The 21735-nt window shown below is 47.0% G+C and overlaps 1 protein-coding gene across 8 annotated transcripts in view; it reads right to left on the bottom strand.

The window, feature by feature from the left end:
• The window catches only part of LOC142902705 (LIM and calponin homology domains-containing protein 1-like), a 59642-nt gene that overhangs the window by 32551 nt on the left and 5356 nt on the right, over nt 1-21735 (bottom strand). For 7 of the 8 annotated variants that reach the window (XM_076048035.1, XM_076048036.1, XM_076048033.1 and 4 more), the window contains exons 2-4: nt 7306-7376; nt 4679-4748; nt 30-136 (exon numbers count right to left, since the gene is read on the bottom strand). In XM_076048035.1, the coding sequence (XP_075904150.1) occupies nt 30-136; nt 4679-4748; nt 7306-7376 (248 nt within the window). Of the gene's footprint in view, nt 1-29; nt 137-758; nt 1070-4678; nt 4749-7305; nt 7377-21735 lie in introns of those variants that run through there. The other variant, XM_076048040.1, reaches the window with a different exon arrangement.

Here is a 21735-nt window from a genome sequence, read left to right on the forward strand (position 1 = left end):
CAAACACAGACAGGTGTTCCGCCTCTTACTTTGCAGCGGGGCGTGTCGACGTGTCCTGCAGGTCTCCGGGGTCGAAGAGCTGCGAGCCTTTCAGTCCCAGCTCCTCACATCCGCGCAGGAACACGCCCAGGTTGTCCTGCGACACAAACAACAAGAAAAAAACACGCACAATTCACATCACACACAGTCTGATTCACCCTCATACTTATCATGGAAACACACACTCATAGCACTTTCAGCAGCGGAGCGTCCAGCTGACGGAGCACGATTTAAAAATAAACACGCACGCGCACACACCCGCACACACACACCCACACACACACCCGCGCACACACCCACACCCACACCCACACACGCACACGCACACGCACACGCACACGCACACGCGCGCACACCCACACCCACACACACACACACACACCCACACACACACACACACACACACACACACACACACACACACACACACACACACACACAGGTTTAAACTGTCCACACTTCCAGACGCCCTAATCTGACTAACAGGATGACGTCCCGCACTGTCGGACCCCTGGGTCCCAAACTGAAGCGAGGCTTCACCCTCCAGCGCCACACACACCGCGCCTGTGTGCACGTGAAGCCACACGGCTCATGCAAATTCAAGCATGCAAACCTGTGAACCAGCAGGGCAGTTAAAAAAATCAACAAGGAAAAATGCATAAACGAAACACTGGACCCGGTTGTGCAGTGGGAAGCGATGAGACTGAGGCTGATTTTACCAGCTTAGATGCAAAATCTTTTTGCGCCTCTTCACTTCCACAGACGCAACATCCAGGGCACCTGCTCCACGGGAAGGTGACACCGCCGCTCTTCTCTTTATGGTGTCGTCTCCTCCATCAGATGGCCGCAGCTCTCACTTTTTAAACTCCTTCCAGTGTCTCGTCTCCCCTTCACCTACTTTCCCCGGCAGCCGGCCTCGGCTCTCCTCTTACCCTCCTCTCCCGCTCGGAGACGCGCTCTTTGTCGGCCGCAACCTGAGACGCGGCCTCCTCTCCCGTTCCCAGGTTCTCGCCCTCTTTTGTGTCTACACCTCCCTCTCTCTGTCTCTCACGGAGGGGCCGTGCAGGCAGAGCTTTCCCTCCCCACCTCCCTCCCTCCCTCTGGGTGTCACCGCTTCCTCTCCACCCTGATTGTCCCCAGAAGTCACCGTATCTCTTGCACACACCAAAACAAAGAAACAATGTGCTGATATTCACATGTGATTAGAGACCCTTTGAAAATACGGCGAAACCTATTTGAAAAGTTGCCGTTGCTGTCGCTGACCACTTGTACTTGCTGACCTCTAGATGGTTTGGATGTGCAACGGTGTCCAGCAACAGGAATTCCCTTGCAAGAAGTCATTAATTTCGTGCTAATTACTCTTCACGCTCACAGCTTGTGCAGTTTTAACTGTGGAGTTAAACAAAAGTTTTACAGTTTTCTTCCAGTCGCAACATTTAAGATTGAAGTTGTAACAAACAGAGCCGAGAGTCAGTATTCGTTGGTCATCTTGGTTACTTTGAAACCCGCCACTGTAAGGTCCATGTTGGCCCTGCAGCCAGTGTAAAGGGACCCGCACTAATGAGCCCAATGATGAAAAAAAAACCAAAAAAAACAGAACAAGACAGAACCCTGTTTGTAAGACGAGACACCAAACCGGGAGTTGAGAAATGGGAGCTAGGGGGCGACACGGAGATTCGGCAATTTTGGCAACAACAATCTCAGCTGCCACAGAGCCATGGCGACCTCGGCAGAGACTCAGCTCGCTCCACAGCTTCCACTAGAAGGTGTTTCACAGGCTGCGACAGGCAACAAGCCACAACAATCACAGGAGCTCAACACCGGATCAAATTAGCCGAATGCTATCAGAGTCACTTAGATGGGTGTTTAAAGTGCAGTGCGTGTGTGTGTGTGTGTGTGTGTGTGTGTGTGTGTGCGTGCGTGCATGTGTTTAGAGAAGTGGCCAATCACTTTGTGGTCACCCGCAAGGTCAGTCAGACAGGAAACTGGGCGTCGACCCCAGAGACGTGATTGACAGCTGAATGTGTCTGGCGAGGGATCACGAGGGCGGAGTCTGGAGGAGTCTGTATAAACACATGTTAAATATATGTGCAGATATTGAAAACAAATTAAAAATATATATATTTTGGGGGTTTATTTGTGGACTTGCAGCACCAGTCAAATATTTTTGTTTTTATTTTCAAATTTTTAAAGGGTTTAATTTTAATTTCAAGCGAAATTCATTCCAACAGCATTCTGACAGGTTTTTGCAGGAGGCTGTGAACAAAGGGTTAAATATGGCAGTTTTCTGGATATCAACTTATTTTTTTTTGCAACAGTCAGAGGTTAAATTTTGTTTTGGCGCCTCTGACCATCGCGCCTGGAGAGCGACACGCTCAAAAGAACATGTGAATTACCACCATTCAACTTTCAGGCCTGTTTGCACACTGTGGAACACAAGCACGCCAGTGAGGCGGAGGGGTGGCTGGGGAACAGAGAGCGACTCAACAGCCGACCTGGTCAGCCTAACGCGCAGTCACGCAGCCGCTGCTGCCACAGCAGCAGCAGCAGCAGCAGCGACACGGAGGCAGCGGCTCTAATTACGGAACAGCCACAGCTCCTCCTGAGACTCGTTTTCCCATTAGCCCCAAAACAGGAAGAGGAAGGGGGAGTCGCCTGTGTTTTATTATGATAGGCCAGATAACAGCAGACCGCCTTGTTTATGCGTTTCTCACCTCTTTAATCACAGCCGAGGGAGGGAGGGGCGGAGGGAAAAAAAATCCCCGCTCAGCTGCGACAGGCTCGAGACGGACTTATGGAAGCAGCGACACGCTAAAGGGCGGCGTTGTTTACACTGGAATAATACCAGCAGGTGTGATTTCTCTTCAAACGTCACTTCATGTGACCTGCTAAAACTGGGAATGTAAACATGTTGTCGTCTCTCTGGGCCAATCAGTGACCAGAGTGAATGTTATTTGTCTACAAGAGGCTAAGAAGCTGAGTTTTCTTAATTTGCAATTGCAAGTGCAACTATTATTTTTTTCTACAAATACCATAAAAAAAATTAACTTGTGACAATGAAACAGCTTCACAGATTCTGAAAGTTTTTCAATTTTGGGTTCTATTTGCATTCAAATATCAAATTAAAGAAAAAAAAAAACAAGAAAGCAACATTTTTGACTAGATTCATTTTTGACAAGAAAGTCTTTTTAAATGCATGGGAGGTTTTTTTTCTTACATGATAGGTAAATGTTTGCAATTTCAAAGTAAACACACCTTATGTTAATATAATCAAGGGATGTAAATGGCTTAAAGCAGCGGAATCAAATGTTATTTTGGCCACGAAGGGAAAAAGAGGGAAAAAGAAACAAGAGCGAGATACTATCTACACCTTGCCAAAGCCAGAGAAGGCTCATTGGTTCCCATTAGTGACAGAATTCAGATAAGAACATCCACTTTGGCTGGACTCAGACTTCCCGACAAATAGACGGCGGCAGCCTGTAAACTCTGCAGATGTTTGAAAGCGGCGAAAGAAAAGGAAGTTTGGACCCTCGCAAGTGCATTTAGCTGGAGAGCGAGCGAGCGTGCTCGGCTTTCAGGGTGCCTGTTTACACGGCGGCCTCTGGTCCTGAAAGGTCACTTCATCCAGATCAGGGCCTTAAGACATCATGAAAAGGCTCCACTGTGTTGCACTGTAATCTAGTGGAATGTATCAGAGTTCAAGTCGGCCGAACCTCACAGGCTCCGATTCAAAGCTGGAGGCAAAGAGTGTTTATGCATTAAAGGGAAATCCATCCCGGTGGAGGGAAGTCTTTTACGGTGCTGCTACAGTCATTTAGAGCTTTTTCTTACATTCTGGATGCCAGATTGCAGCCTTCCATGGTTGATTATCCAAAGGAAAAACACTCTTTGTATCCATAAAACACCAACTGTAGCCCTATGTGACATCATGGAGGGCTTGTTACCATCTGTGTTCTTTGGTACGCACTCTGTAAAAACAATGCTTAAAGTAAAAGATGGAGTTTTGTCCTATCACTGGGACACCTTGTTGGAAATCATCAATTTTTAGATTTTAAAATACACATTTTTGGGGGAGAAAGTCAAGTCTGAAGATGACATGCCAGCAGAAAACTCAATGAAAGCGTTTCAGTGTGGAGTTGATGATTGGTTGGATGTCAACATCTCAGCGGGTGTGTGGAACTGAACCTCCGCCAGACGGTTTGACGAGACAAAGTCTGGATAACAGCGAGCGGCGCGATGAACGTCGGGGGTATGTTGGCAGTTTCTGCTTCAGGTGATGTTTGGTGGTTTTTTTTTTTCCAAATATGAAATTCCAAACTCAGCAGGACAAAAAGGTGTGACATGTGAAACTGTGACAAGGCTTTTCTTTCTTTCTTCTTTTTAGATCGTTGAAACATAAACAGAGAGATTGTATAACTCCAACTCTGGCAAGTTCAACAAAGAGCGCTTTGTTGCACGATGATAAACACCAGACCATAATGCACCCACACTGTCATTAATTTAACTCCAACTAACGATGAATGACAACTACAGTGTAAGTGAAATAAAGATATGCTGGACAAGGGAAGGTAGAGGTGTGAGGTACGTAAACAGGAAGTAAAGCACATATGAGGGTAAAACGATGCCATGGAGGACTCACCAGGCCAGCGATGGGAGTTGGAAGCCTGTTGATCTTCTTCACCAGGGCGGGTTTAATGGAGCTCAGCAACCTGTCAGGAACACCGGGGAGGAAGCATAAACTTCAGCTGACGCACACTGTCGTGCCATTGGTTGACAATAACATCTTAAAAAGTGAGTTAGTCATCCGGGAAGGGGAGGACAGGGAGTGCGTCCTCGAGAGAGCTGTGACAAAAACAGCTATGTGTCACAACTCACAAAAAATAAAATAAAATACAGACCCCGCCTCCTTCTCAACTACGACACTGGTCATATTCCAGTTAATCTAAGGAGCTTCGCAGGCAGATCTGCAAGGTTAAAGACTTTGTCACGGTGCAGGATCAGTGCAGTCATGCCTGCCTCCTCCAATCACGTTCCTGCACGAAACCTGCCAAAGCGTCACACTTTATTTTTGAATGGTGTTGGTGTTGGTGCATTTTCCCCTCGAAACCAAAGTGATTCACTTTGTCGTGTATCTGACTGAAGCGAAACGCTGCAGTATTCTCAAGGCATTGTCTCCCCTGCATCAATTGTTCGCTCTCTCCCCTCCTACACAGACAGTGTGCGTTTCACCGAAGAGCAACATCCCACTCTTGGGCTTGTTTGCCGTTTATTCTGGGAAGTTTTCAGTCCGGCAGGAAATCTCTGGGTTGAGGCCGATGGCTCGATGAAAAGCTGGATTATGGTGTCTCAGCGCAAGATGTCCCTCGGAACGCCAGCGACATCACAGGGACCGTTGATATTTTATACGGACGGGGTGCGAGAGGGCGGGTTTTCCTTTTGGCCAAGCATAATCGTGACTGTGTTTGCTGTGCTGAAAGGCCAACACAAAGGATGAAACTGGAGCCAGAGGCAGAGACGGGGAAAGGCTGCAGCTCCTGAAGCTGCCTGTTCACGACTGAGCAGCTGCCAGAAGTTTTTTTTTTTTTCCCAGCAGCGTTAATGAAGAGTAACTGACCATGGCCCATTACTTCTAATCAATAAATGATGCACGACAATCCTGGGAGACGTTGGCAAACTGCAGTCAACTTCATACAAAGTGAATAAAAACACAGAAACATAATGATCATTCATATTTGCATTCAGACACGGAGGCTTTTTTCTTTTCTTTTCCATGCAAATATTAAGCAACAGATGCCTGCCAAACGGCACCAAAGCGAGTCCCATTTTTTTCACCGGGAAGAAGAAAATGCACCGACCAGTCGTTTTTCGGGAGACCGACAGCATCTACATCTGAGTAGATAGGGCGCTGTTTGGAAGAGGCTGCAGCAGCTTTGTAAGAAAAATGATTTACACCCCTGGGAATTTCCACGGTTCCAATATGGAATGTTACATATCTGTCCAACAGACAAAAAAAATGAAGCATCTGGACGATCAGAGGACCACTGTTTTGTTTTGTTACATTAGAGGAATTCCCAAAGCAGCAGGGAATCTGCTAAATTGGATGTCGCGTCTGTGTTGACAATACAGGGGAAAAAAAACGGTGTCAAAACGGTGCTTGAGTAACTGAACGTGGCAGAAAGGAATGTGTTGCAGGTGTCTGTGTGTGTTTTTGGTGATCTGTCAACACGTCGACTCATTACCAGCGCACAGTTGAGAGTTTAATTGTCTCACCAGAGGACAATTTGGGCGGAACTCAAGTTTCTCTGATCATTGAGCCACGAAGACAAAAGAAAAAGAAAAAAAAAAAGTCTTTAAAGTGATGGTTCAACATTTTTGGCAAATTCGCCTATTGTGATAATCTGTATACGGTCACGTGAGCAGGTAGATTCCCTTTAATGATCAGTGGCTGTTGTTTTGAGATCCAGGTTGGCAGTGAATGGTGTCGGTCTCCCTCACTCCCTTCAAAAGAGAGTTTTGATCTGCACATTCACCACGTTATGAAATGATAGTGTAGAGGGTTCTGTAACATTAGGACACAAGAAGCGAATACTGGAAACCAGTTTCTTGAGTGAGCCGCTGGGCGGAGGGACACAGTGACACCTCAGACGGTGTCGTAGTAACTGCCTTGGTTTTGGTCAGACTGTGGGTCCTGTTTTAATAAAGGAATCATCATCGCTGTCAACCACGAAGTTGCGTCGTGACCAGACGTCGAGCTTATTGTTTTGTTGATGGGAGCAGCTGCACTAAACATGCACTTTTCAAATCCCTCCGCACTGAAGGTACTTCTGGAATGTAGTTCCGGCCCTTCATTTGCCTGGAAAACCACTCTGTCTCGTATTGTTGCGTTATGATTTCATATTGTGGTGAACAGGCAGGTCACAACTTGTCCGCCAGAGCGTTTTGGAGTTGTAGGATTGTGTGTTTGATGAGTTTTGAGGGAGGAGATTGGACCTGTTCACTGCCCCCAGGACCCCAAAACAAAGAGCCACTGATAATAACTAAAGGGAATGCACATACTTGTATGACAACAGGGATAATTGCAATAGGAGAATTTGGCAAAAGGTTGTTTGTTTTTGTTATTGCATTTAAAGAGATTAGAAAAATACTGGAAGGGCTCTTCATGTCTTCACGATTAGGAAAAGGAAATGTGGGTCCTGAGAGACCACCAGTAGAGTCTAATACATATTAACTGGAAGGACATAAGTAAGGAACTTGGGTCAAACTCACTCGCACAGCAGTATCCCATTCTCCAACGCTCCTCGGAAGTCCCTGTCACCGAAGCATCTCCCCGTTACAGCCTGAGAAAAGAAGACAAGAACTGAGTTCACAAAACATTGCACAGGACAGAACGAGGCAACAACATTGTGACACTGTGTCTGTGTCCTGGCAAAGTCAGAGTTCTGGGAAGAAATATATATAAAAAGAGGGGGAGGCCCAGCAACCTTTATCAACACCCCTTTCACATTTCCCCCCCTCGGCCGTCCTGGGAAAATGCTGGGAAGTGGGAGTACGGAGAGGTGAATGAGAGCCGCTGGCCGTATATCAAGTCACTCTCTGGTTAGCAGTGCTAAAGACTAACAGGCTTGACGTAAGCCGCAATCATCCCCACCAAATGGCCCGGCCGGGCTAATGTGTTGTGACAGGGGATTTATCGCCGGCACAGTCGGCCCCCTCTGGGCTCTGCCTGTTTGCATCTGGCCCGGAGCAGGCGACGTGGTCAGAGGCTATTCTAGTAGAGTGACTTCAGCGGGGAAAAAAACATCCTAATTGTTCATAGGCATTCATGACGTGAAGGAGATGAGAAATACACGCAACACAGGAAGTAGCAAACCTGTCTGTTTCCTGCTGGAAGGCCCTTGACAGACTCAAGCCAACCAAGTGGAGGCAAGCGTTTTGGGCTTTAGTGACCCGCCTACTGTGGCAGAGCGACCACGATTGGTCACAGCTCTCTGTGTTAAAATACTGCCGGGACAGCCTCCTACAAACTAAAGCATCTGCGTATAAAAACAAAGAAACAAAAACAGAGCTCAGACGCTCTGGTCGCCAAGACGGTTTCAAGGTTAAATTTCCTCTGAGCTTCATTCTAATTTATTTGCACAGCTGTTGAGAAAGGCGCACGGAGTGGCCCATCTCGCCCGGCCGTGTGTTCCTGTCAGCTTCTCGGCTCCTCTGGGATCCTGGGAGGCAGCCAGACAGAACGGACGGCTGGTTTCGTGTGTGTCGTGTCTTTGTGTGTTTGTGTGCGGGCGAGGGGGGGGGCGGACAGATAATGAAAGACAAACAGAGAAAATAGAGAAGCTCAGATTTTCCACCTTGAACCTGCGCTGTTCTGGAGTGGCGCAGTCGCAGCTCCTCTGGCGAACAGGTACTCTTGACAGCGCAGACCAAGTGACGAGTGACGGCCAACACAGGTTCGCCTGACTGCGCAAACACACGCGCCGCAAGTTCCGCAATCCGCCACCGACGATGTTTCCGCGGGAACTCCCGAGAGGCAGGCGCTCGCCGCGCACATGCTGAAATAACGGGCGGTTGAGGCAAAGTTGCAAACATTCAACAGTCGAGACCACAGACAAACAAAAAGGTGCAGCTCAAACCGAGCCGCTGGGAGGCTTCAAAGTTGCCGCACAATCAGCCCGACGCAACACAATGGCTCTTCACGTCACATTCCTTTGAACTGATTCATATTGCCTTTTCATTTTTAGCAGTGTGTATGTGTGTGTGTGTGTGTGTGTGTGTGTGTGTGTGTGTGTGTGTGTGTGTGTGTGTGTTAGCTTGTTAGCTATTTGCTTTTTCACTGCACTTATAGAAGAAAGCCTCTCAGTGGGCAGGCTTAGGTCTTCATAGATTTGTAGGTCACACTGATGTATTATTAAGTTGCAATGTTTTACATCCAAAATGAGTCGACAGAGCAAACTGGCACCACGGTGAACACACACAGAACTGTACGTATGCGTGTCAGAAAATAAAATGTATGAAAACCACCCCAGTGTATTACACCACAAATGAACATCCCAGTTAAGTTTCCGTGGCCTAGATACATTTATATCCAGAAAAAAAGTCAGTAGATGACCTTGATTTCTGATTCACACACGGATGCATTTTGTCGTCCAGCTCGAGACAGACGAGCTTCTGCGGCTCTGACATGTGGCTCAACAGGTCGGCAAATGTGGTCGGGATCAGTTTCACTTAATAAAAGGGGGTAAAGGGGGAAGAGTTGATACTGGTGACCGCAGGGGATGGAAGTGTGTAAAAAAAGGTCTTCCAACTAGGTCAGGTCCTCTCTACCGTTACCGCTGTCAGTGAGTGCAAGTACAGCAGGGGATTAGTGTCAGACCACCTTCGCAAAGGGGGGATTACAGTGTCACCACCTTCACGGAGGTTCGATTGCATGTTAAAAGAAGGGTAAGTGCATCCACCGCCTGAAGGCTGCGGAGGCGTATGAGAATTCACTTTCCTTGAGGTGGTGCTGTACAAGATTTTAGGGAGAAGAGAAACTTCCAAATGGACGTTACAGCCCACCCACCGGGTGGGAAGCTCCAGGTGGGAACCAGTACCTTAGAGTTTTACATCCTCTCCCTGCACATTGACATAAATTACATTCTCATGGCTATGAAAAGGTCTAGACTGCTAACAGTGGAGGTGGTGGTGGTGGTGGTGGTGGTGGGTTGTCTGTTCCTCTCATCATCCATACAGACAGACATATCAGGTTGGTTAAATGTTCGTGGAAGACACAACCAGAAGGCAGAACCGTCCCAATTTGCCGGCACCATTTTTCCAAGGCACAATCGCACAATGCTGCGGCAGAGCGGCTCGTTTTCACAGAGGGACGCATGTGAAAAGTGCCCGAAGCATCTGGAACTGAGCAGAGTTTTGCGGAGTCATGCGAGAGGACACAATTATGGCGAGGAATGTGTTGCCTCACTCATTTCCTACTGGAATGTCGGCATTGTTCAACCAACCAATGATGATGATGATGACGATGATGAGCCCCCACTGGGCTTTCTTACCCTCTGAAAACCCTTCATTCCTGACCTGGAGACCAGGGATACTCTCTTTACTTCTTTTTTTTTATCATTTGTTTCACTCTGTCACGACTATTTCTCTCTGGAGGATTCACCGTGAGTCGACGCAGAACTCCTGTCGATGCAAAAATAGTGTTGATGGGCCGTCAACAGCGGTGATAACACCGCGGTGGCGCGCTGTCAACACCTCGCTGTTGCAACCGGCCCAGCGGGATCCCCACACCCCGAGGGCCCGACGGATCAAAGCTGATATAAAGAAAGAAAATAGGCAGGACGAGGTGCTGCAGGACTTGCCAGGGGCGTGGCCTCAGCTGGTACCTGTCCCAGATTAACGACCAATAATTCAAAGTCTCAGACGTCCCAGTTTCCGTGACTTGGGAAGGTAAAACACGACTTCCTACGAGGGCCTGAAGCCAGATCGGCCCGTTGAAGAGCTGACAGCAGCGAGCTGCAGGGCCGCTGCTGCTAGTGAGCATCAACAAGAAACATGTGCTCTCAAGACACACACGCGCAGAGCTGCTTTGTATAGTCGCAGGCGTTCCAATTCACAAGACGCTGCCGTAACTGGGTTGCATAATCCCGACTAGAATCCCGCAGTGTGTTTCTCTGTCGGTTCCAGAACATATGTAATCACCTCTCCTGGCCTGCGCCCAATAATCTAGGTTAATGGAACTTGGCAAGAGCACCTAATCTGTAAACGCTACTGATTAAGCCGTGTAAAAAAGAAGCTGGCAATCTGGCCACTCAGTGCAAAATTTTAAGGCAATTACAGGAAACCACACAGCGCTGTCGGAGCCCGGGGCGGCTGTGAAGCGCCGGCAAGCTGCCGCACACTGACACACTCCAGTTCAACAAGTAGACAATGATCTCTTCTTTCAATGTAGAGGCCCAGTCTGTAAAATTTGGCTTGATTTATGATTTTCATATTGGTAAAAGCCTGACATACTGACTATAAATGCATTATTAAAAGTGCATACTCGCAGCATAATAAAAGTAATTTGGTTTTCCTCCCCTTAGATATAGATATAGATCCTAGTTAGCTGCCATCTTGTGTCGCCAGTTGTTAAGGAAGGCAGCCTGTCAGTACCCTAAAGACGAAACACGGCGTCAGACGGGCTTCCTTAAAAATGTTACGGACCTTGAACAGAACCGATGTTTGAGTAAATAAATCAAAAACAAACTGCTAAAAAGGAGACTGCTCCCACGTTACGAGGGGGTGGGAAGGGTCTCCAGCGGTGGTTCCCCTCCGCTCACGGTGTTTCCACCAAGTTCAGCCAGGGGTCAGAAGTTGTCCCAACAGACAGTCAATCATTCTGCCCTTTTCACAAGCTGCCACCGCCGCCGCCGCCACGGGGATCTCCTATTGTGAGCTCGGCCCGCTGCTCCCTGCCTGCTGCGCCGGAGGACGAGAGAGGCAGAGGGTCCAATGGGGATTATTCAAGTAGCGCTCAAAACACTGTGACTCAAACAATACATGGCATCGCAGTGTGTACATAAAATGAAAATACTGGACTTTACAGTTGCTAAACGAACTGAGGGTAAGATTTGCTCGATGAAAGCTGCACCCCGTCAAAAAAAGGTGCTCAGGAGATCAGAGTCTGGAAAAACAACAGCAGCAGCTTGTGTGTCTCTCCAACACGCTGATGGAGGACTCAGAAAGAAGTGGCTTTCATTAGGAAGACTTTGGAAGTTTTTACAAAAACAAAAGGGGGGAAAGCACCAAACTTTCTGTCGTAAACATGTTTCACAACTGCCTGCCCCCCCCCCCAAGTCTGCGTTGGAAGACTTGGCAATCAAAGGCCTTCTTTTCAACCAAAATTCCCTTTTTATTGACAATATTTATATGCCAAACACACTTTCTGTTTCCGCATTCTAATTTTATCCAGAAAAGCACCAGGGTTCCCAGGCGCAGTCGTGGGAAAACCTTACACAAACGTCGCTTGCTCATTTATTTCTCCCACTCTGCCAGATGCAGCAGTTTGATTCTCATCACGTGTCGCCCACCAACAGCAGACTGAGCGCGTGACATCCGGCTGTCTCGCTGACAGGTGAGGAGGTGGGAGCAGCGTCGGCAGGAGCCCAGGAAAGCTGTTAAAATACACACATAAACAAGGCCGGATGGACACTTGGTGGAAATATTACTGTAAACACACCAGCTTGACATAATTACAAGGCCCGCCGGGCAGCAATACTGAATTAGAAGTGGTAAAATAAAAGAACCCTGTGGGACTTCTGATGTGTCAGCTGCACGAGGCCTTGAGGGGACGTTTCCCTCCAGCAGAACTCTTCACTATGTTGTGAGTGTCTCTGGAGTCTTCACACTGGAAATGTGGAGGCAAGAAAAAAAAAACTCTTAAAGAGTTTGTTTTTATAAGCTTAATCGCCAGCTTTAAATGCTGCTAAGATCTTGGCCAAAGTCAAAACACATTGAATGCTCCCCCTGGTGGTAGGCAGACTGCAGTATCGGTCAAAGCAGATGGCTGCCCTCCAGAGTCGGGCTCTGCTCAGGGTTTCTTCCCACTGCTCTGGTGGGATCTGTTTGGGTTTCTCGTTTGATTGTGGAAAAGTGCTTTGAAAATGCAGGTGGATGCGATTTGGCGCGCTGTAAATAAAACTTGATTGACAGAAAGGAGCCTCGAGTCTTTTTTCCTGCAGTTTTACACCAAACTTCTTCAAACCAGATCCCCCGGCCCCCTCTGTAAACTAAACCTGTGATTATGATACTGGCACCACATGTGCAAAAGTTTAACGTTGGACGAAGCTGTCAAACTCATCCAAGGCACAGCTCAGTTTCAGGCTGTTGATCGAGTCGAGCAACACATCACGGATCTCCACAAATAGAGTGTTTGTGTGACATAAACACAAACAACGGCCTGAGTGCAGTTTGTTCTAACGACTGGTCTCCATGTGAAGGAATGCAGGCTCACAAACGATAAAAAGCATCTGCCAATTTGCCGGTGACACAAGTCAACCAACTATGTTGTAAATTCAGACACACACACACAAATGCACATGCGCACTTGCACACGCACACAGACGGGGGCCTTTCCTAACCTCAAACAAACAAAAACTGGTCAGGCTGGTCGAGTTTGGGGCATGACATCATCTTAAATCATGTAAACAACGCAGTTGATAATGTCCACAGTTTAACATATTTTCTTAAAGAGGTAAAATACAGAGGTTCATGGCCACTGTGAATGTAGTATTTAATGGAATCAAGGCAGCTTTAACAAGCGTAGAAACAATTTTATGTAATTGCCTGTTGAGCAGCTAAACAAAAAGGGATTTTATTTTTTTAAAGGTACAGAATATTTCTCCTACAAAACTTCTCAGTTCTCTCGGTTTTTCCACTGGAACCTGTAATTCTGCTTATTCACTGACTACTTATGCAACATGACGCCAAATCCGTTGACACTGAAGTCCTCTTGTATTGAATGGTAGTCGGTGAAGCCCACGGCGGCCTTTTGACTCTTGTAGGATATCCAGGTTCGGCCACAGATGGTGGTTCTTATGCTTTGTTTGAATGTGACATGAAAGGTCACCAAAGTCAGGTGGACACGCGCCAGCAGGAACACTGGCAAAAAGCCACTTCCTCCACGATTGAGGAAGCCTGAGAGCGCGTAGGTCAACGTTCAAACACCTCCGAAGCGAACAAAAGCAGTTTCAGGCAGTTGCTTGTCTTTGTCTACACCCACTCCTGTACAACAACCTGTTGAAATGTCTAATTCCACCACAAAATAAGATAATTACATCAAATAAAAGTAGTTGGTATCCGGTTCTAATAAATGTGGTCACACTTCTCCAGGAAAGTGAAAACAGCTTGTTTGGTTCTGTTACAGACACTCCTGGTACAGTTCAACCTCGGGGCTCTTCTGGTCCTGCCCGTGTTTTTTCGCAGACAGAATTTTCTATTGCAAATAAGCCACCACACTCCCAAGTCTATTCTCTGAAGCACCACAATCTCCTTGATTACAGTTTTGCCCCCAGGTGTAATGATTAAGACCATGTCCTTTGTTGACAAACAAACAAATGCGGCAGGCGCACATATTCAGATCCATCAAAGTCCAACAGTTGGTTTGCCGGCCCAGCAGGGACTCCGAACTGCGATCGCGTGACGCACGTTGCTCTTGGCATGCAAATCGTGACGCAGACCTTCACGCCGAGGGGAATGTTTGCTTCCAAACTTGTTTTTCCAAAAGCTCAGACAGCTCAGACAAGACACAAGACACCCTGCCTCCGGCCTCCCAGGCCGCCTTCCATTAACTCTGGGATTAAAACAAAACCGATTCCCAACCAGTGAAACGGCCCAAACTGTGGCTAAATGCCACTATTTCAGCCGATCTGCCCCATTTCCATGCTGATCAGATGATGGAACAGTGTTTGGGTTGTGGATTAACCCCACTCCTGGCCTCCGTCGGCGCTACTCACTCCCACCCCCCACCGCTTCCGTGGATGATTTTCTCCTTCCATTCTCTACCAGGCTGAGCAGGGCCTGGAACGCAGATGAAGGGAAGTCTGAAGATTCCTCGGCACTTCTGCGGGATAAAGAAACCATTGTGGATCTTTAACGAAAGAAAAAAAAAAATGCGAATGGGGTTTCTAACTAGGGTTACATGTTAAATAAGGGACATTGTGAGGCAAGTCATGAATTACTTCAGCTGCGAGGTGGCATTAATCCAAAATCCAAAACCCAACAAAGGTGAACCGGGCTTATTGGCACACAGGTGAGTTCAGGTGGATGCAGGCGGAAGCTGGAAGGCAGCACAAACAAAGGCGGCTACATCAAATCAACACAAGGAAGTCAAACGTGCCATGAAATATCGCTCGGCCGACTTTAGCTACAGTGAACACGTGAAACACAAAACCAGCCACCTCGCAGCACCGGCTGGAAAAAGCTGCTAAAGGAGACGTGTGGAAGGGTAAAATTGTCTGATCACATTAACAATGTCCTTTCAGAAAATCAGCAAGAGCGTCTGGACTGAGACCGGACACACAGAGGTCTCATTGTGCTGGTCCCGACTCGTTGTATTGGTGTGTGGGTGTGTATGTGTGTGTGTGTGTGCGTGTAATGAACCTTCAAGTTCCTCTTAACACACACTCAAGAGGAGCCCCAATTTCCTCGAGTGGCATGAATGCCACTATTTCTTTTAATTTAGTCATTACGGTGGTTGAGCAGTTACAAACCCTCCTTGGTGTTACCAAGGTCACTTCACACATTCTGCCGTTTCAACCAGCAGGAGGTGGAAGGTTTGAATTAAAAATACATGAAGATGACCTGAGCAGCCAACAAAATGTCTAATGAGGTGTAAGATGTGAAAACAATCCTGGTGACAGACCATGATGTGAGTTTACAATGAAATAATCAGGCAGAAAACTTGCAGAGAGGAATATAATTAACTGAAATAGAGAAACAACTTGAGGAGTTTTTTAAAGCCTCATATTCATCTTAGATAAGGTCTAAAATTTACAGCACTTTGGTGTTTTTAAAATGTGCTCTATGAATAAACTGAACTTAATTCCATTCAGGAGGCAAAGCACTAGGAGGGGACTCGTTACATAACTTCAGTCCTTGTGAAAACTTTTTTTTTTTTTTAGCCATTTGCAGAAAACCAGATCAGTGGCCGGTCTCGAAAAAGTGTCAAGGTCTTTACCCCACCCCGAACCTGCACGGCTCTGCCAGATCAAAAATAAAAGGGGCTTGGCGTCAACACCAGACTTCTGACCAGAGCTTTGTATGCAGCCGGGCTTCTTGCAGGGGCCTCGGCTAGTCTCCAATATCCTGCCTGCTAGAGGTCCACGAGGCCGCTGGCACATCCTGCCACTGGCCACACTGGGAGCCACAGTCAGAGGAACACATGGCCCGGTCCTGACCCGCTGCAATGGACTGCTCGACGCCAGCAGAGCTGACGTTTGAAATTCAAGGAAGTAGGCTGAGCTACCTGTCAAAGCGTTTCATTCACGTGTGAAATTAAAGTTGACCTGCTGCACATCAAGTGTAGTTAGGCGTCCGTAGGCCACCATGACCAAATTAAGGCTTTTTACGAAAGAAACAAAAAAAAAACTAAAATGCACCAACTATTCTGCAGTTGAAGTTGAGAGTACTCTGATTATTAAATTCATTCTCTTTTCTCTCTCACATTCTCTAATGGAATTCTGTGAAGCGTAACCTGAGGGGTTATTATCTGAGAAACCCAGCAATACAAGTTTTGGCTCAGACTCCACACAGTCTTCCACGCAACAGCACAGTATCCAGGCAACAGACCCACGATCTTTGAGGATGACGACAACCTACATCTTACATCTTCAAGCTGGAAACTTGGCATTGCAGCCAAAACCAACACAAACCTGTTTCAACCTTCAACGTGAAGATATTTAAGATTCTTTCCCATTTGGTATTTTTTCCAGTCTTTTGTTCAGGTTCAGACTCATTCTCTGCTCGTCTCATGACGGAGCCTGTTTTTCGGCCAATCAGGAGCCTCAGTGGCAACACCGTGTCAACACTGTTCACGGCGTCTTTGCTGCTTGAAAAAGTCAATTAAAATGTCAATTTTTACTTTTACAACAAACCCATGGAAATCCATTCCATGGAAATTAGATACAGTGCACCTTAAGGTTTTATGTCAGCAAATTTGATCTCAACTTTAATTATTTAAAGTATATAATATTTAGGCTTTGTGCATCTTGAAGAATGAGAGGAAAGGTAAGATGATATTTGTTAGCCCTAGTGGATGCTCGTGCAGTAGCTATGATCCACAGTGTAAAAAAACAAACCAAAAGCAAAAAATGGTGTTGAGTGCATTGCAACTGTCGGTGACAATTGTGTGGAATTCTTTTCCAGCGATTCAAAGGTTACATGGATCACAAAATGTCACCAGAGAGCAGATCCCTTCAAAGGGGTTTAAAACATGACTGTGTCCATACGCCAGCTGGTCACAGATTCCATCGTGTGTGCACTGAACGAAATGGAATCCCGGTTATCCGACTGCTCCCCGGGTGTCACTCCCGGGAACACAAGCGTCTGTCAGTCCAGGTTAGTCGTGAGTTCCAATTAGGAGGAGGAAGCACCGGAGCCGGGGTCTCTCCGAGGCCGGGAGCACAGAAATCCTGCCATTGTGCTTCTCTCCGGGAGTTCAGAGATTTTGGGGAAGGATCCCCGGACTGACACAATTTTCCAAAGGCACCGGTCAATCAACTAACTATATTGCCTTCTGAAGTTCCAGACAAGGCGAGACCGATGTCTTGCAGGGGGAAGCACAAAGTGGCAGCGAATGTGTAACTTTATCGATTCCACAGCAATTTCTGCATGAGGTCTTATAATCCAATGCGAGGAACGTGAACAAAAACAGCAGCTGTACGACTATAAGCCGAACCATGCAAATATTCAAATGCGATAAAATGAATAAAGTACCCTTTTAAGCTGATTTTAAGAGGAATTTACTTATTGTGTCAAGCTCCTTTGTTGGACTGGTGTTACTCAACAGCTCGATGCTGTTAAGGGTTGGAAATTTACACCAAAGGTGGAACTTCTAAAGGAGAAATAGTAGTTGAGTGAGTTCAGAGCAGTTTCACACCTATAATGCAGGTTCTTATACATCCAGAGTGGTGACATTCAGTGAATGAGGGGTTTGCACACAAAAAATGCACAAGCTACTAAGACGCTGTTTGCATAACTGATTGGATTGCTGAGAACATTGTGGGACGGCCTTCTGCTGACTGACTGCGGCTGTTGAAATCGTATTTGAGGTTGAAACAATTCCCTGAGCGGACCAGACCAGTGAAGGGGAACGCAAATTTAACAACGCGACACGTCAATTTGCTTAAAGCAGGGCAGAACAGACAGGCAAGACATCAGGCGTGAACTTCAGTTTCTCAGTCAGTCCAATTTGGATGACTGTGGCCACCTCCTCCAAAGACGTTTTCCTTCTCGCAAAGACTACTGCAAATAATAATGAAGGTGATTGAGAGGTGATTTTCTTATCAAGAGTCAAAACTGGTGTTCGTAGATTCTCTGCATTTTCCGGTGTTGTTTAGTTGTGCGAAACATCAATAAAAAAAGAACAAAACAGCATGCGCAACTAGCAGCTTTTAATTTTTACTGTTTACAGATGGCATCAGAGTCGGAGTTATGTCACTTGGGGGCAGCTGCCAAACTCTTCCTTAGGGGGGGAGGTGCAACTAGCTGGATTAGTCCGGATTAGAGTTTATCCTCTGCTGCCAGCGAGCCGACTGGGACAACAGCACTCCCAAAGGGACCAAACGTGAGCGATGCCTCCCTGTTGTTACTGGCCAATGCCAGATAGATATACTAGATTTAAAAAAAAACAAACTATTTATCTAAGATGCTGATGTTTGGTTTCATGCCAAACAATATTTTGCTTTTTAGCAACATGCAGTCCACGAGGAAGATTTTACTGGAACAAACTGGATCAAACTGTCTTGTCAAACAGACTGCATTGCAGTAATCCCCAATATTACCCTGGCATGGTAGAGATACATAATATTAGACTAGTGTAAATGCCCGCCTAGAAGATGCACCAATTTCCAGTCGCATCCTCAACACTCCAGGCTTTCAGGAGTGGGTCCCCCTGGTTGGCATCTCGCTGTCAATCACCCAACACAACACGATCGCACGTCAACGAGTGCCGCCTCTTGTCCTGCCCACAGCAGTTCAATACTTGGACGGACATACGGCGCCGCCTCCCCAGATTGCAGCGCTGGCAGCGGTCCAAGCGTGCGGGAGGCTGAGGAGCCCTTCTGCCTGCTGACCTGCAGCGTCCGCAGAGAACAGGACTCCCGCTGCCGTTCAGTGGAGGCTTTTATCGCCTTCACTGGAGCGACTGCACAGCCGAGCCCGGTGGTAATGCGCACCCGCCGTGTGTGACTTACACCGGTGGCAGCACTGCATCAGTAAACAGAGCTGAGCTGTGATTTTCTTCCTTTTGTTTTTTTGTTTTGGTGAAATACTTTGATTAGTTTCAACGTGAGAGATGAGATGGAAAGTCGTGTCTGGCTCAGCGACGGCAACAAGTGCGCCGCTGAAATAACTACACGACAGGTTTACTGCTTAACATCTGCTAAAACAAGGTTTACAGGCAAACTATTTTTTTTTTTTTTTTTTCCAGCAAGCCTGCGAGTCTAAAAACCTCCCACGCGGAGGTGGCACATTTTACAAGTACAGTTGGGAAATCGTCAAAACATGGAATCATTAGCCGGACCACCCAGGGTTCTATGACGAAGAATCAAATGGGAAAAGAATTAGACAGTCACTCAGTCAGTCCGACAATTTACCAGAGGTTTATTAAATCACTACCAGGAAGTGCCTGCTTTGTTTTTCGAGGCCTTATTATCCAACAGATGGTTAAAATTGTGGCACTGGGATTAGATTTAGCCGGAGAATAGTTGGGGAGGAGGCGTGGGGAAATGCAGGGAAAAAAAGACGCTTGTTCTTATGCAAATACCAGCCGATTAGCTGAGCTGAACGCGATGCGAGAAGCTCATGAACCAGCAAAGCTGTGGCGTTCGCTCAAGCGTTCATGGAAATAAACCAATAGACAATAACCACACGGGAAAGTCGATTCCGACAACACTGCTGCATCACGCAGCTGCGTCCAGACGGCCGAGTCAGCTGAGGGTCGATTGTGTCACTTTCCAGAGGCTGGTGACAGCACGTATTGTTGCCGCTGGTGGTGGGAGGCGCACCAGCTGGGGGACCGCCGCGATTGTGTCTGTGTGAGTCTGCGGCTTTTGAATGGGCCGGGGGATGGAGGGGATGAGGAATGCCGGGGCGAGTGGCCACGCGATGATCTGCATCAGACGACGAGAGGCGTCGCACTCGCTCACTGAAAGGATTCATTCATGGCATCGTCCCGGCGTGCCGCAAAAAAAAGGGGGAGATATTTTAACTTCTCGGTTTCGCTTCCAGGACACAAAAGACGATTCTGTTGCGGTGGCGATAGGCACTTTTTTGTGTGGCTCTGTAACCAAGCGAGACTGTTTCAAATGCTAAAAGTCCCTTTCGGAAATTTAATGCTGCAAGTAGTTTTCCGGTGGGATATGGAATGAAACAAAGAATTTTGGGGGAAAGATACGGTCCCTTGACGTTTGAGTGGGATTTCTCATTAAAGGTGCACGCAGGTGATTGTCTTCAAATTAGTCCATATTGTATTGTATCAACTATCATCTACTACATCTCCCACAATAATTGACAACAACTACATTCCTGTGTTTCCACAGCAGCAGAGGTGAGAAATACCCACAAAAAAATCTCAAAAACTGATGAAGGCAATTTCATGGAAGGTTTGAACAAAGTCAACACAGCAACTTGTGTTTGATGACATTTATCTGAGATCTACTTTGACCGATGCCATCATTTATCGTGCTATTTTGCATATGTTAAAACTTTAAACGAACAAAAGTATTGTCAAAACCAGTCGAACGAGCACGAAACAATTAGAAAACAAAAGACTGGCACTGCACACTGTTTCCAGGTGACTGTCACTCAGCCTGCCATCCAGCGCAGGTTGCACTCGTTCCCTCGACAGTCGGAAAGAGTCCAGCTCCCCAGCGCCTCGCCGGAGAGAACTAGGAAACCAGCTCAGCCCGCGCGACCCAATTAGAACCATCCCCACTGGACGACGGAGCGAGAACCCGGACCGTCTCCGTCGCCACTCATCGCTCATTCTCACACCAACACTTGCAAGTACAGCACACCATGTACACTTCAAGCACACTTTTGTAGAAAATATATCTGCAGGAAGGATTTAAAGAAGGTTTTGCATGTTTGAAAGTTCTGGCAAAAGGTACTGAGACCTTGAAAAAAAAAATAAAACAGAAAAAAAACACAACATCGTCGATAAATCTGAGAGGGAGACGAGCAATGTGACCCAAATTCCCTGCAAACAGGGCCGATCAATAGAGCGGTGGCAGATAACGCGAGGGGGCGAGAGGCTGCGGAGCTTTTTGATTTGAGAGGTCAGAGAGAGCAGAGAGCTGGCGACCGAGCCGTCGCAAATCTCTTTGTTGGGGGAAATACAAATGAAAAGCGCAGCAGGAACTGCAGCCACCAGATAGAACCACATGGGTTTATCAGTCGGCGGCTCCGGACTTATTTAAAGGGCCTATCGGCACAGTTCACAACATATTTTGCAGAGCAGTGGATTGTTGGCCTACTGTGGTGCAGATGAAGCTCTCGGATGCCTGGGTGGACACGTTTGTTGTGTCATTGTCGTTTTCTTTTTAAATTGGAGCAAAAACTGATTTGTTTTTTTTTGCATCTCTGAATGACACTTGGTGTTGCTCTGTTTTGGAGTCAGCAGTAGACATGTTTCATATAACAATAGCTGTTTTATTGTAACAGCTACACAGCAGAAAGCTGTCACGTACTTTGTGTGTGTGTGTGTGTGTGTGTGTGTGTGTGTGTGTGTGTGTGTGTGTGTGTGTGTGTCACAGTGCAGTTTGACTGCCAGGCTGCTCTCTCTCTCTCTCTCTCTCTCTCTCTCTCTCTCAGTGCAGGAACACACACTGACGTGACAGCTCAACAAGATCGGCGTGCTCACCTTGTCACAGACAGACCTGCAACATCAGGCGACAACAGACACACAAGGCACAACAAGCAACACAAGTCACAGTCACAGGT

This window comes from Nelusetta ayraudi, unplaced genomic scaffold (assembly GCF_046127955.1).
Source record: "Nelusetta ayraudi isolate G7.1 ecotype Tasmania unplaced genomic scaffold, CSIRO-AGI_Nayr_v1 ptg000097l, whole genome shotgun sequence".
Lineage (NCBI taxonomy): Eukaryota > Metazoa > Chordata > Actinopteri > Tetraodontiformes > Monacanthidae > Nelusetta > Nelusetta ayraudi.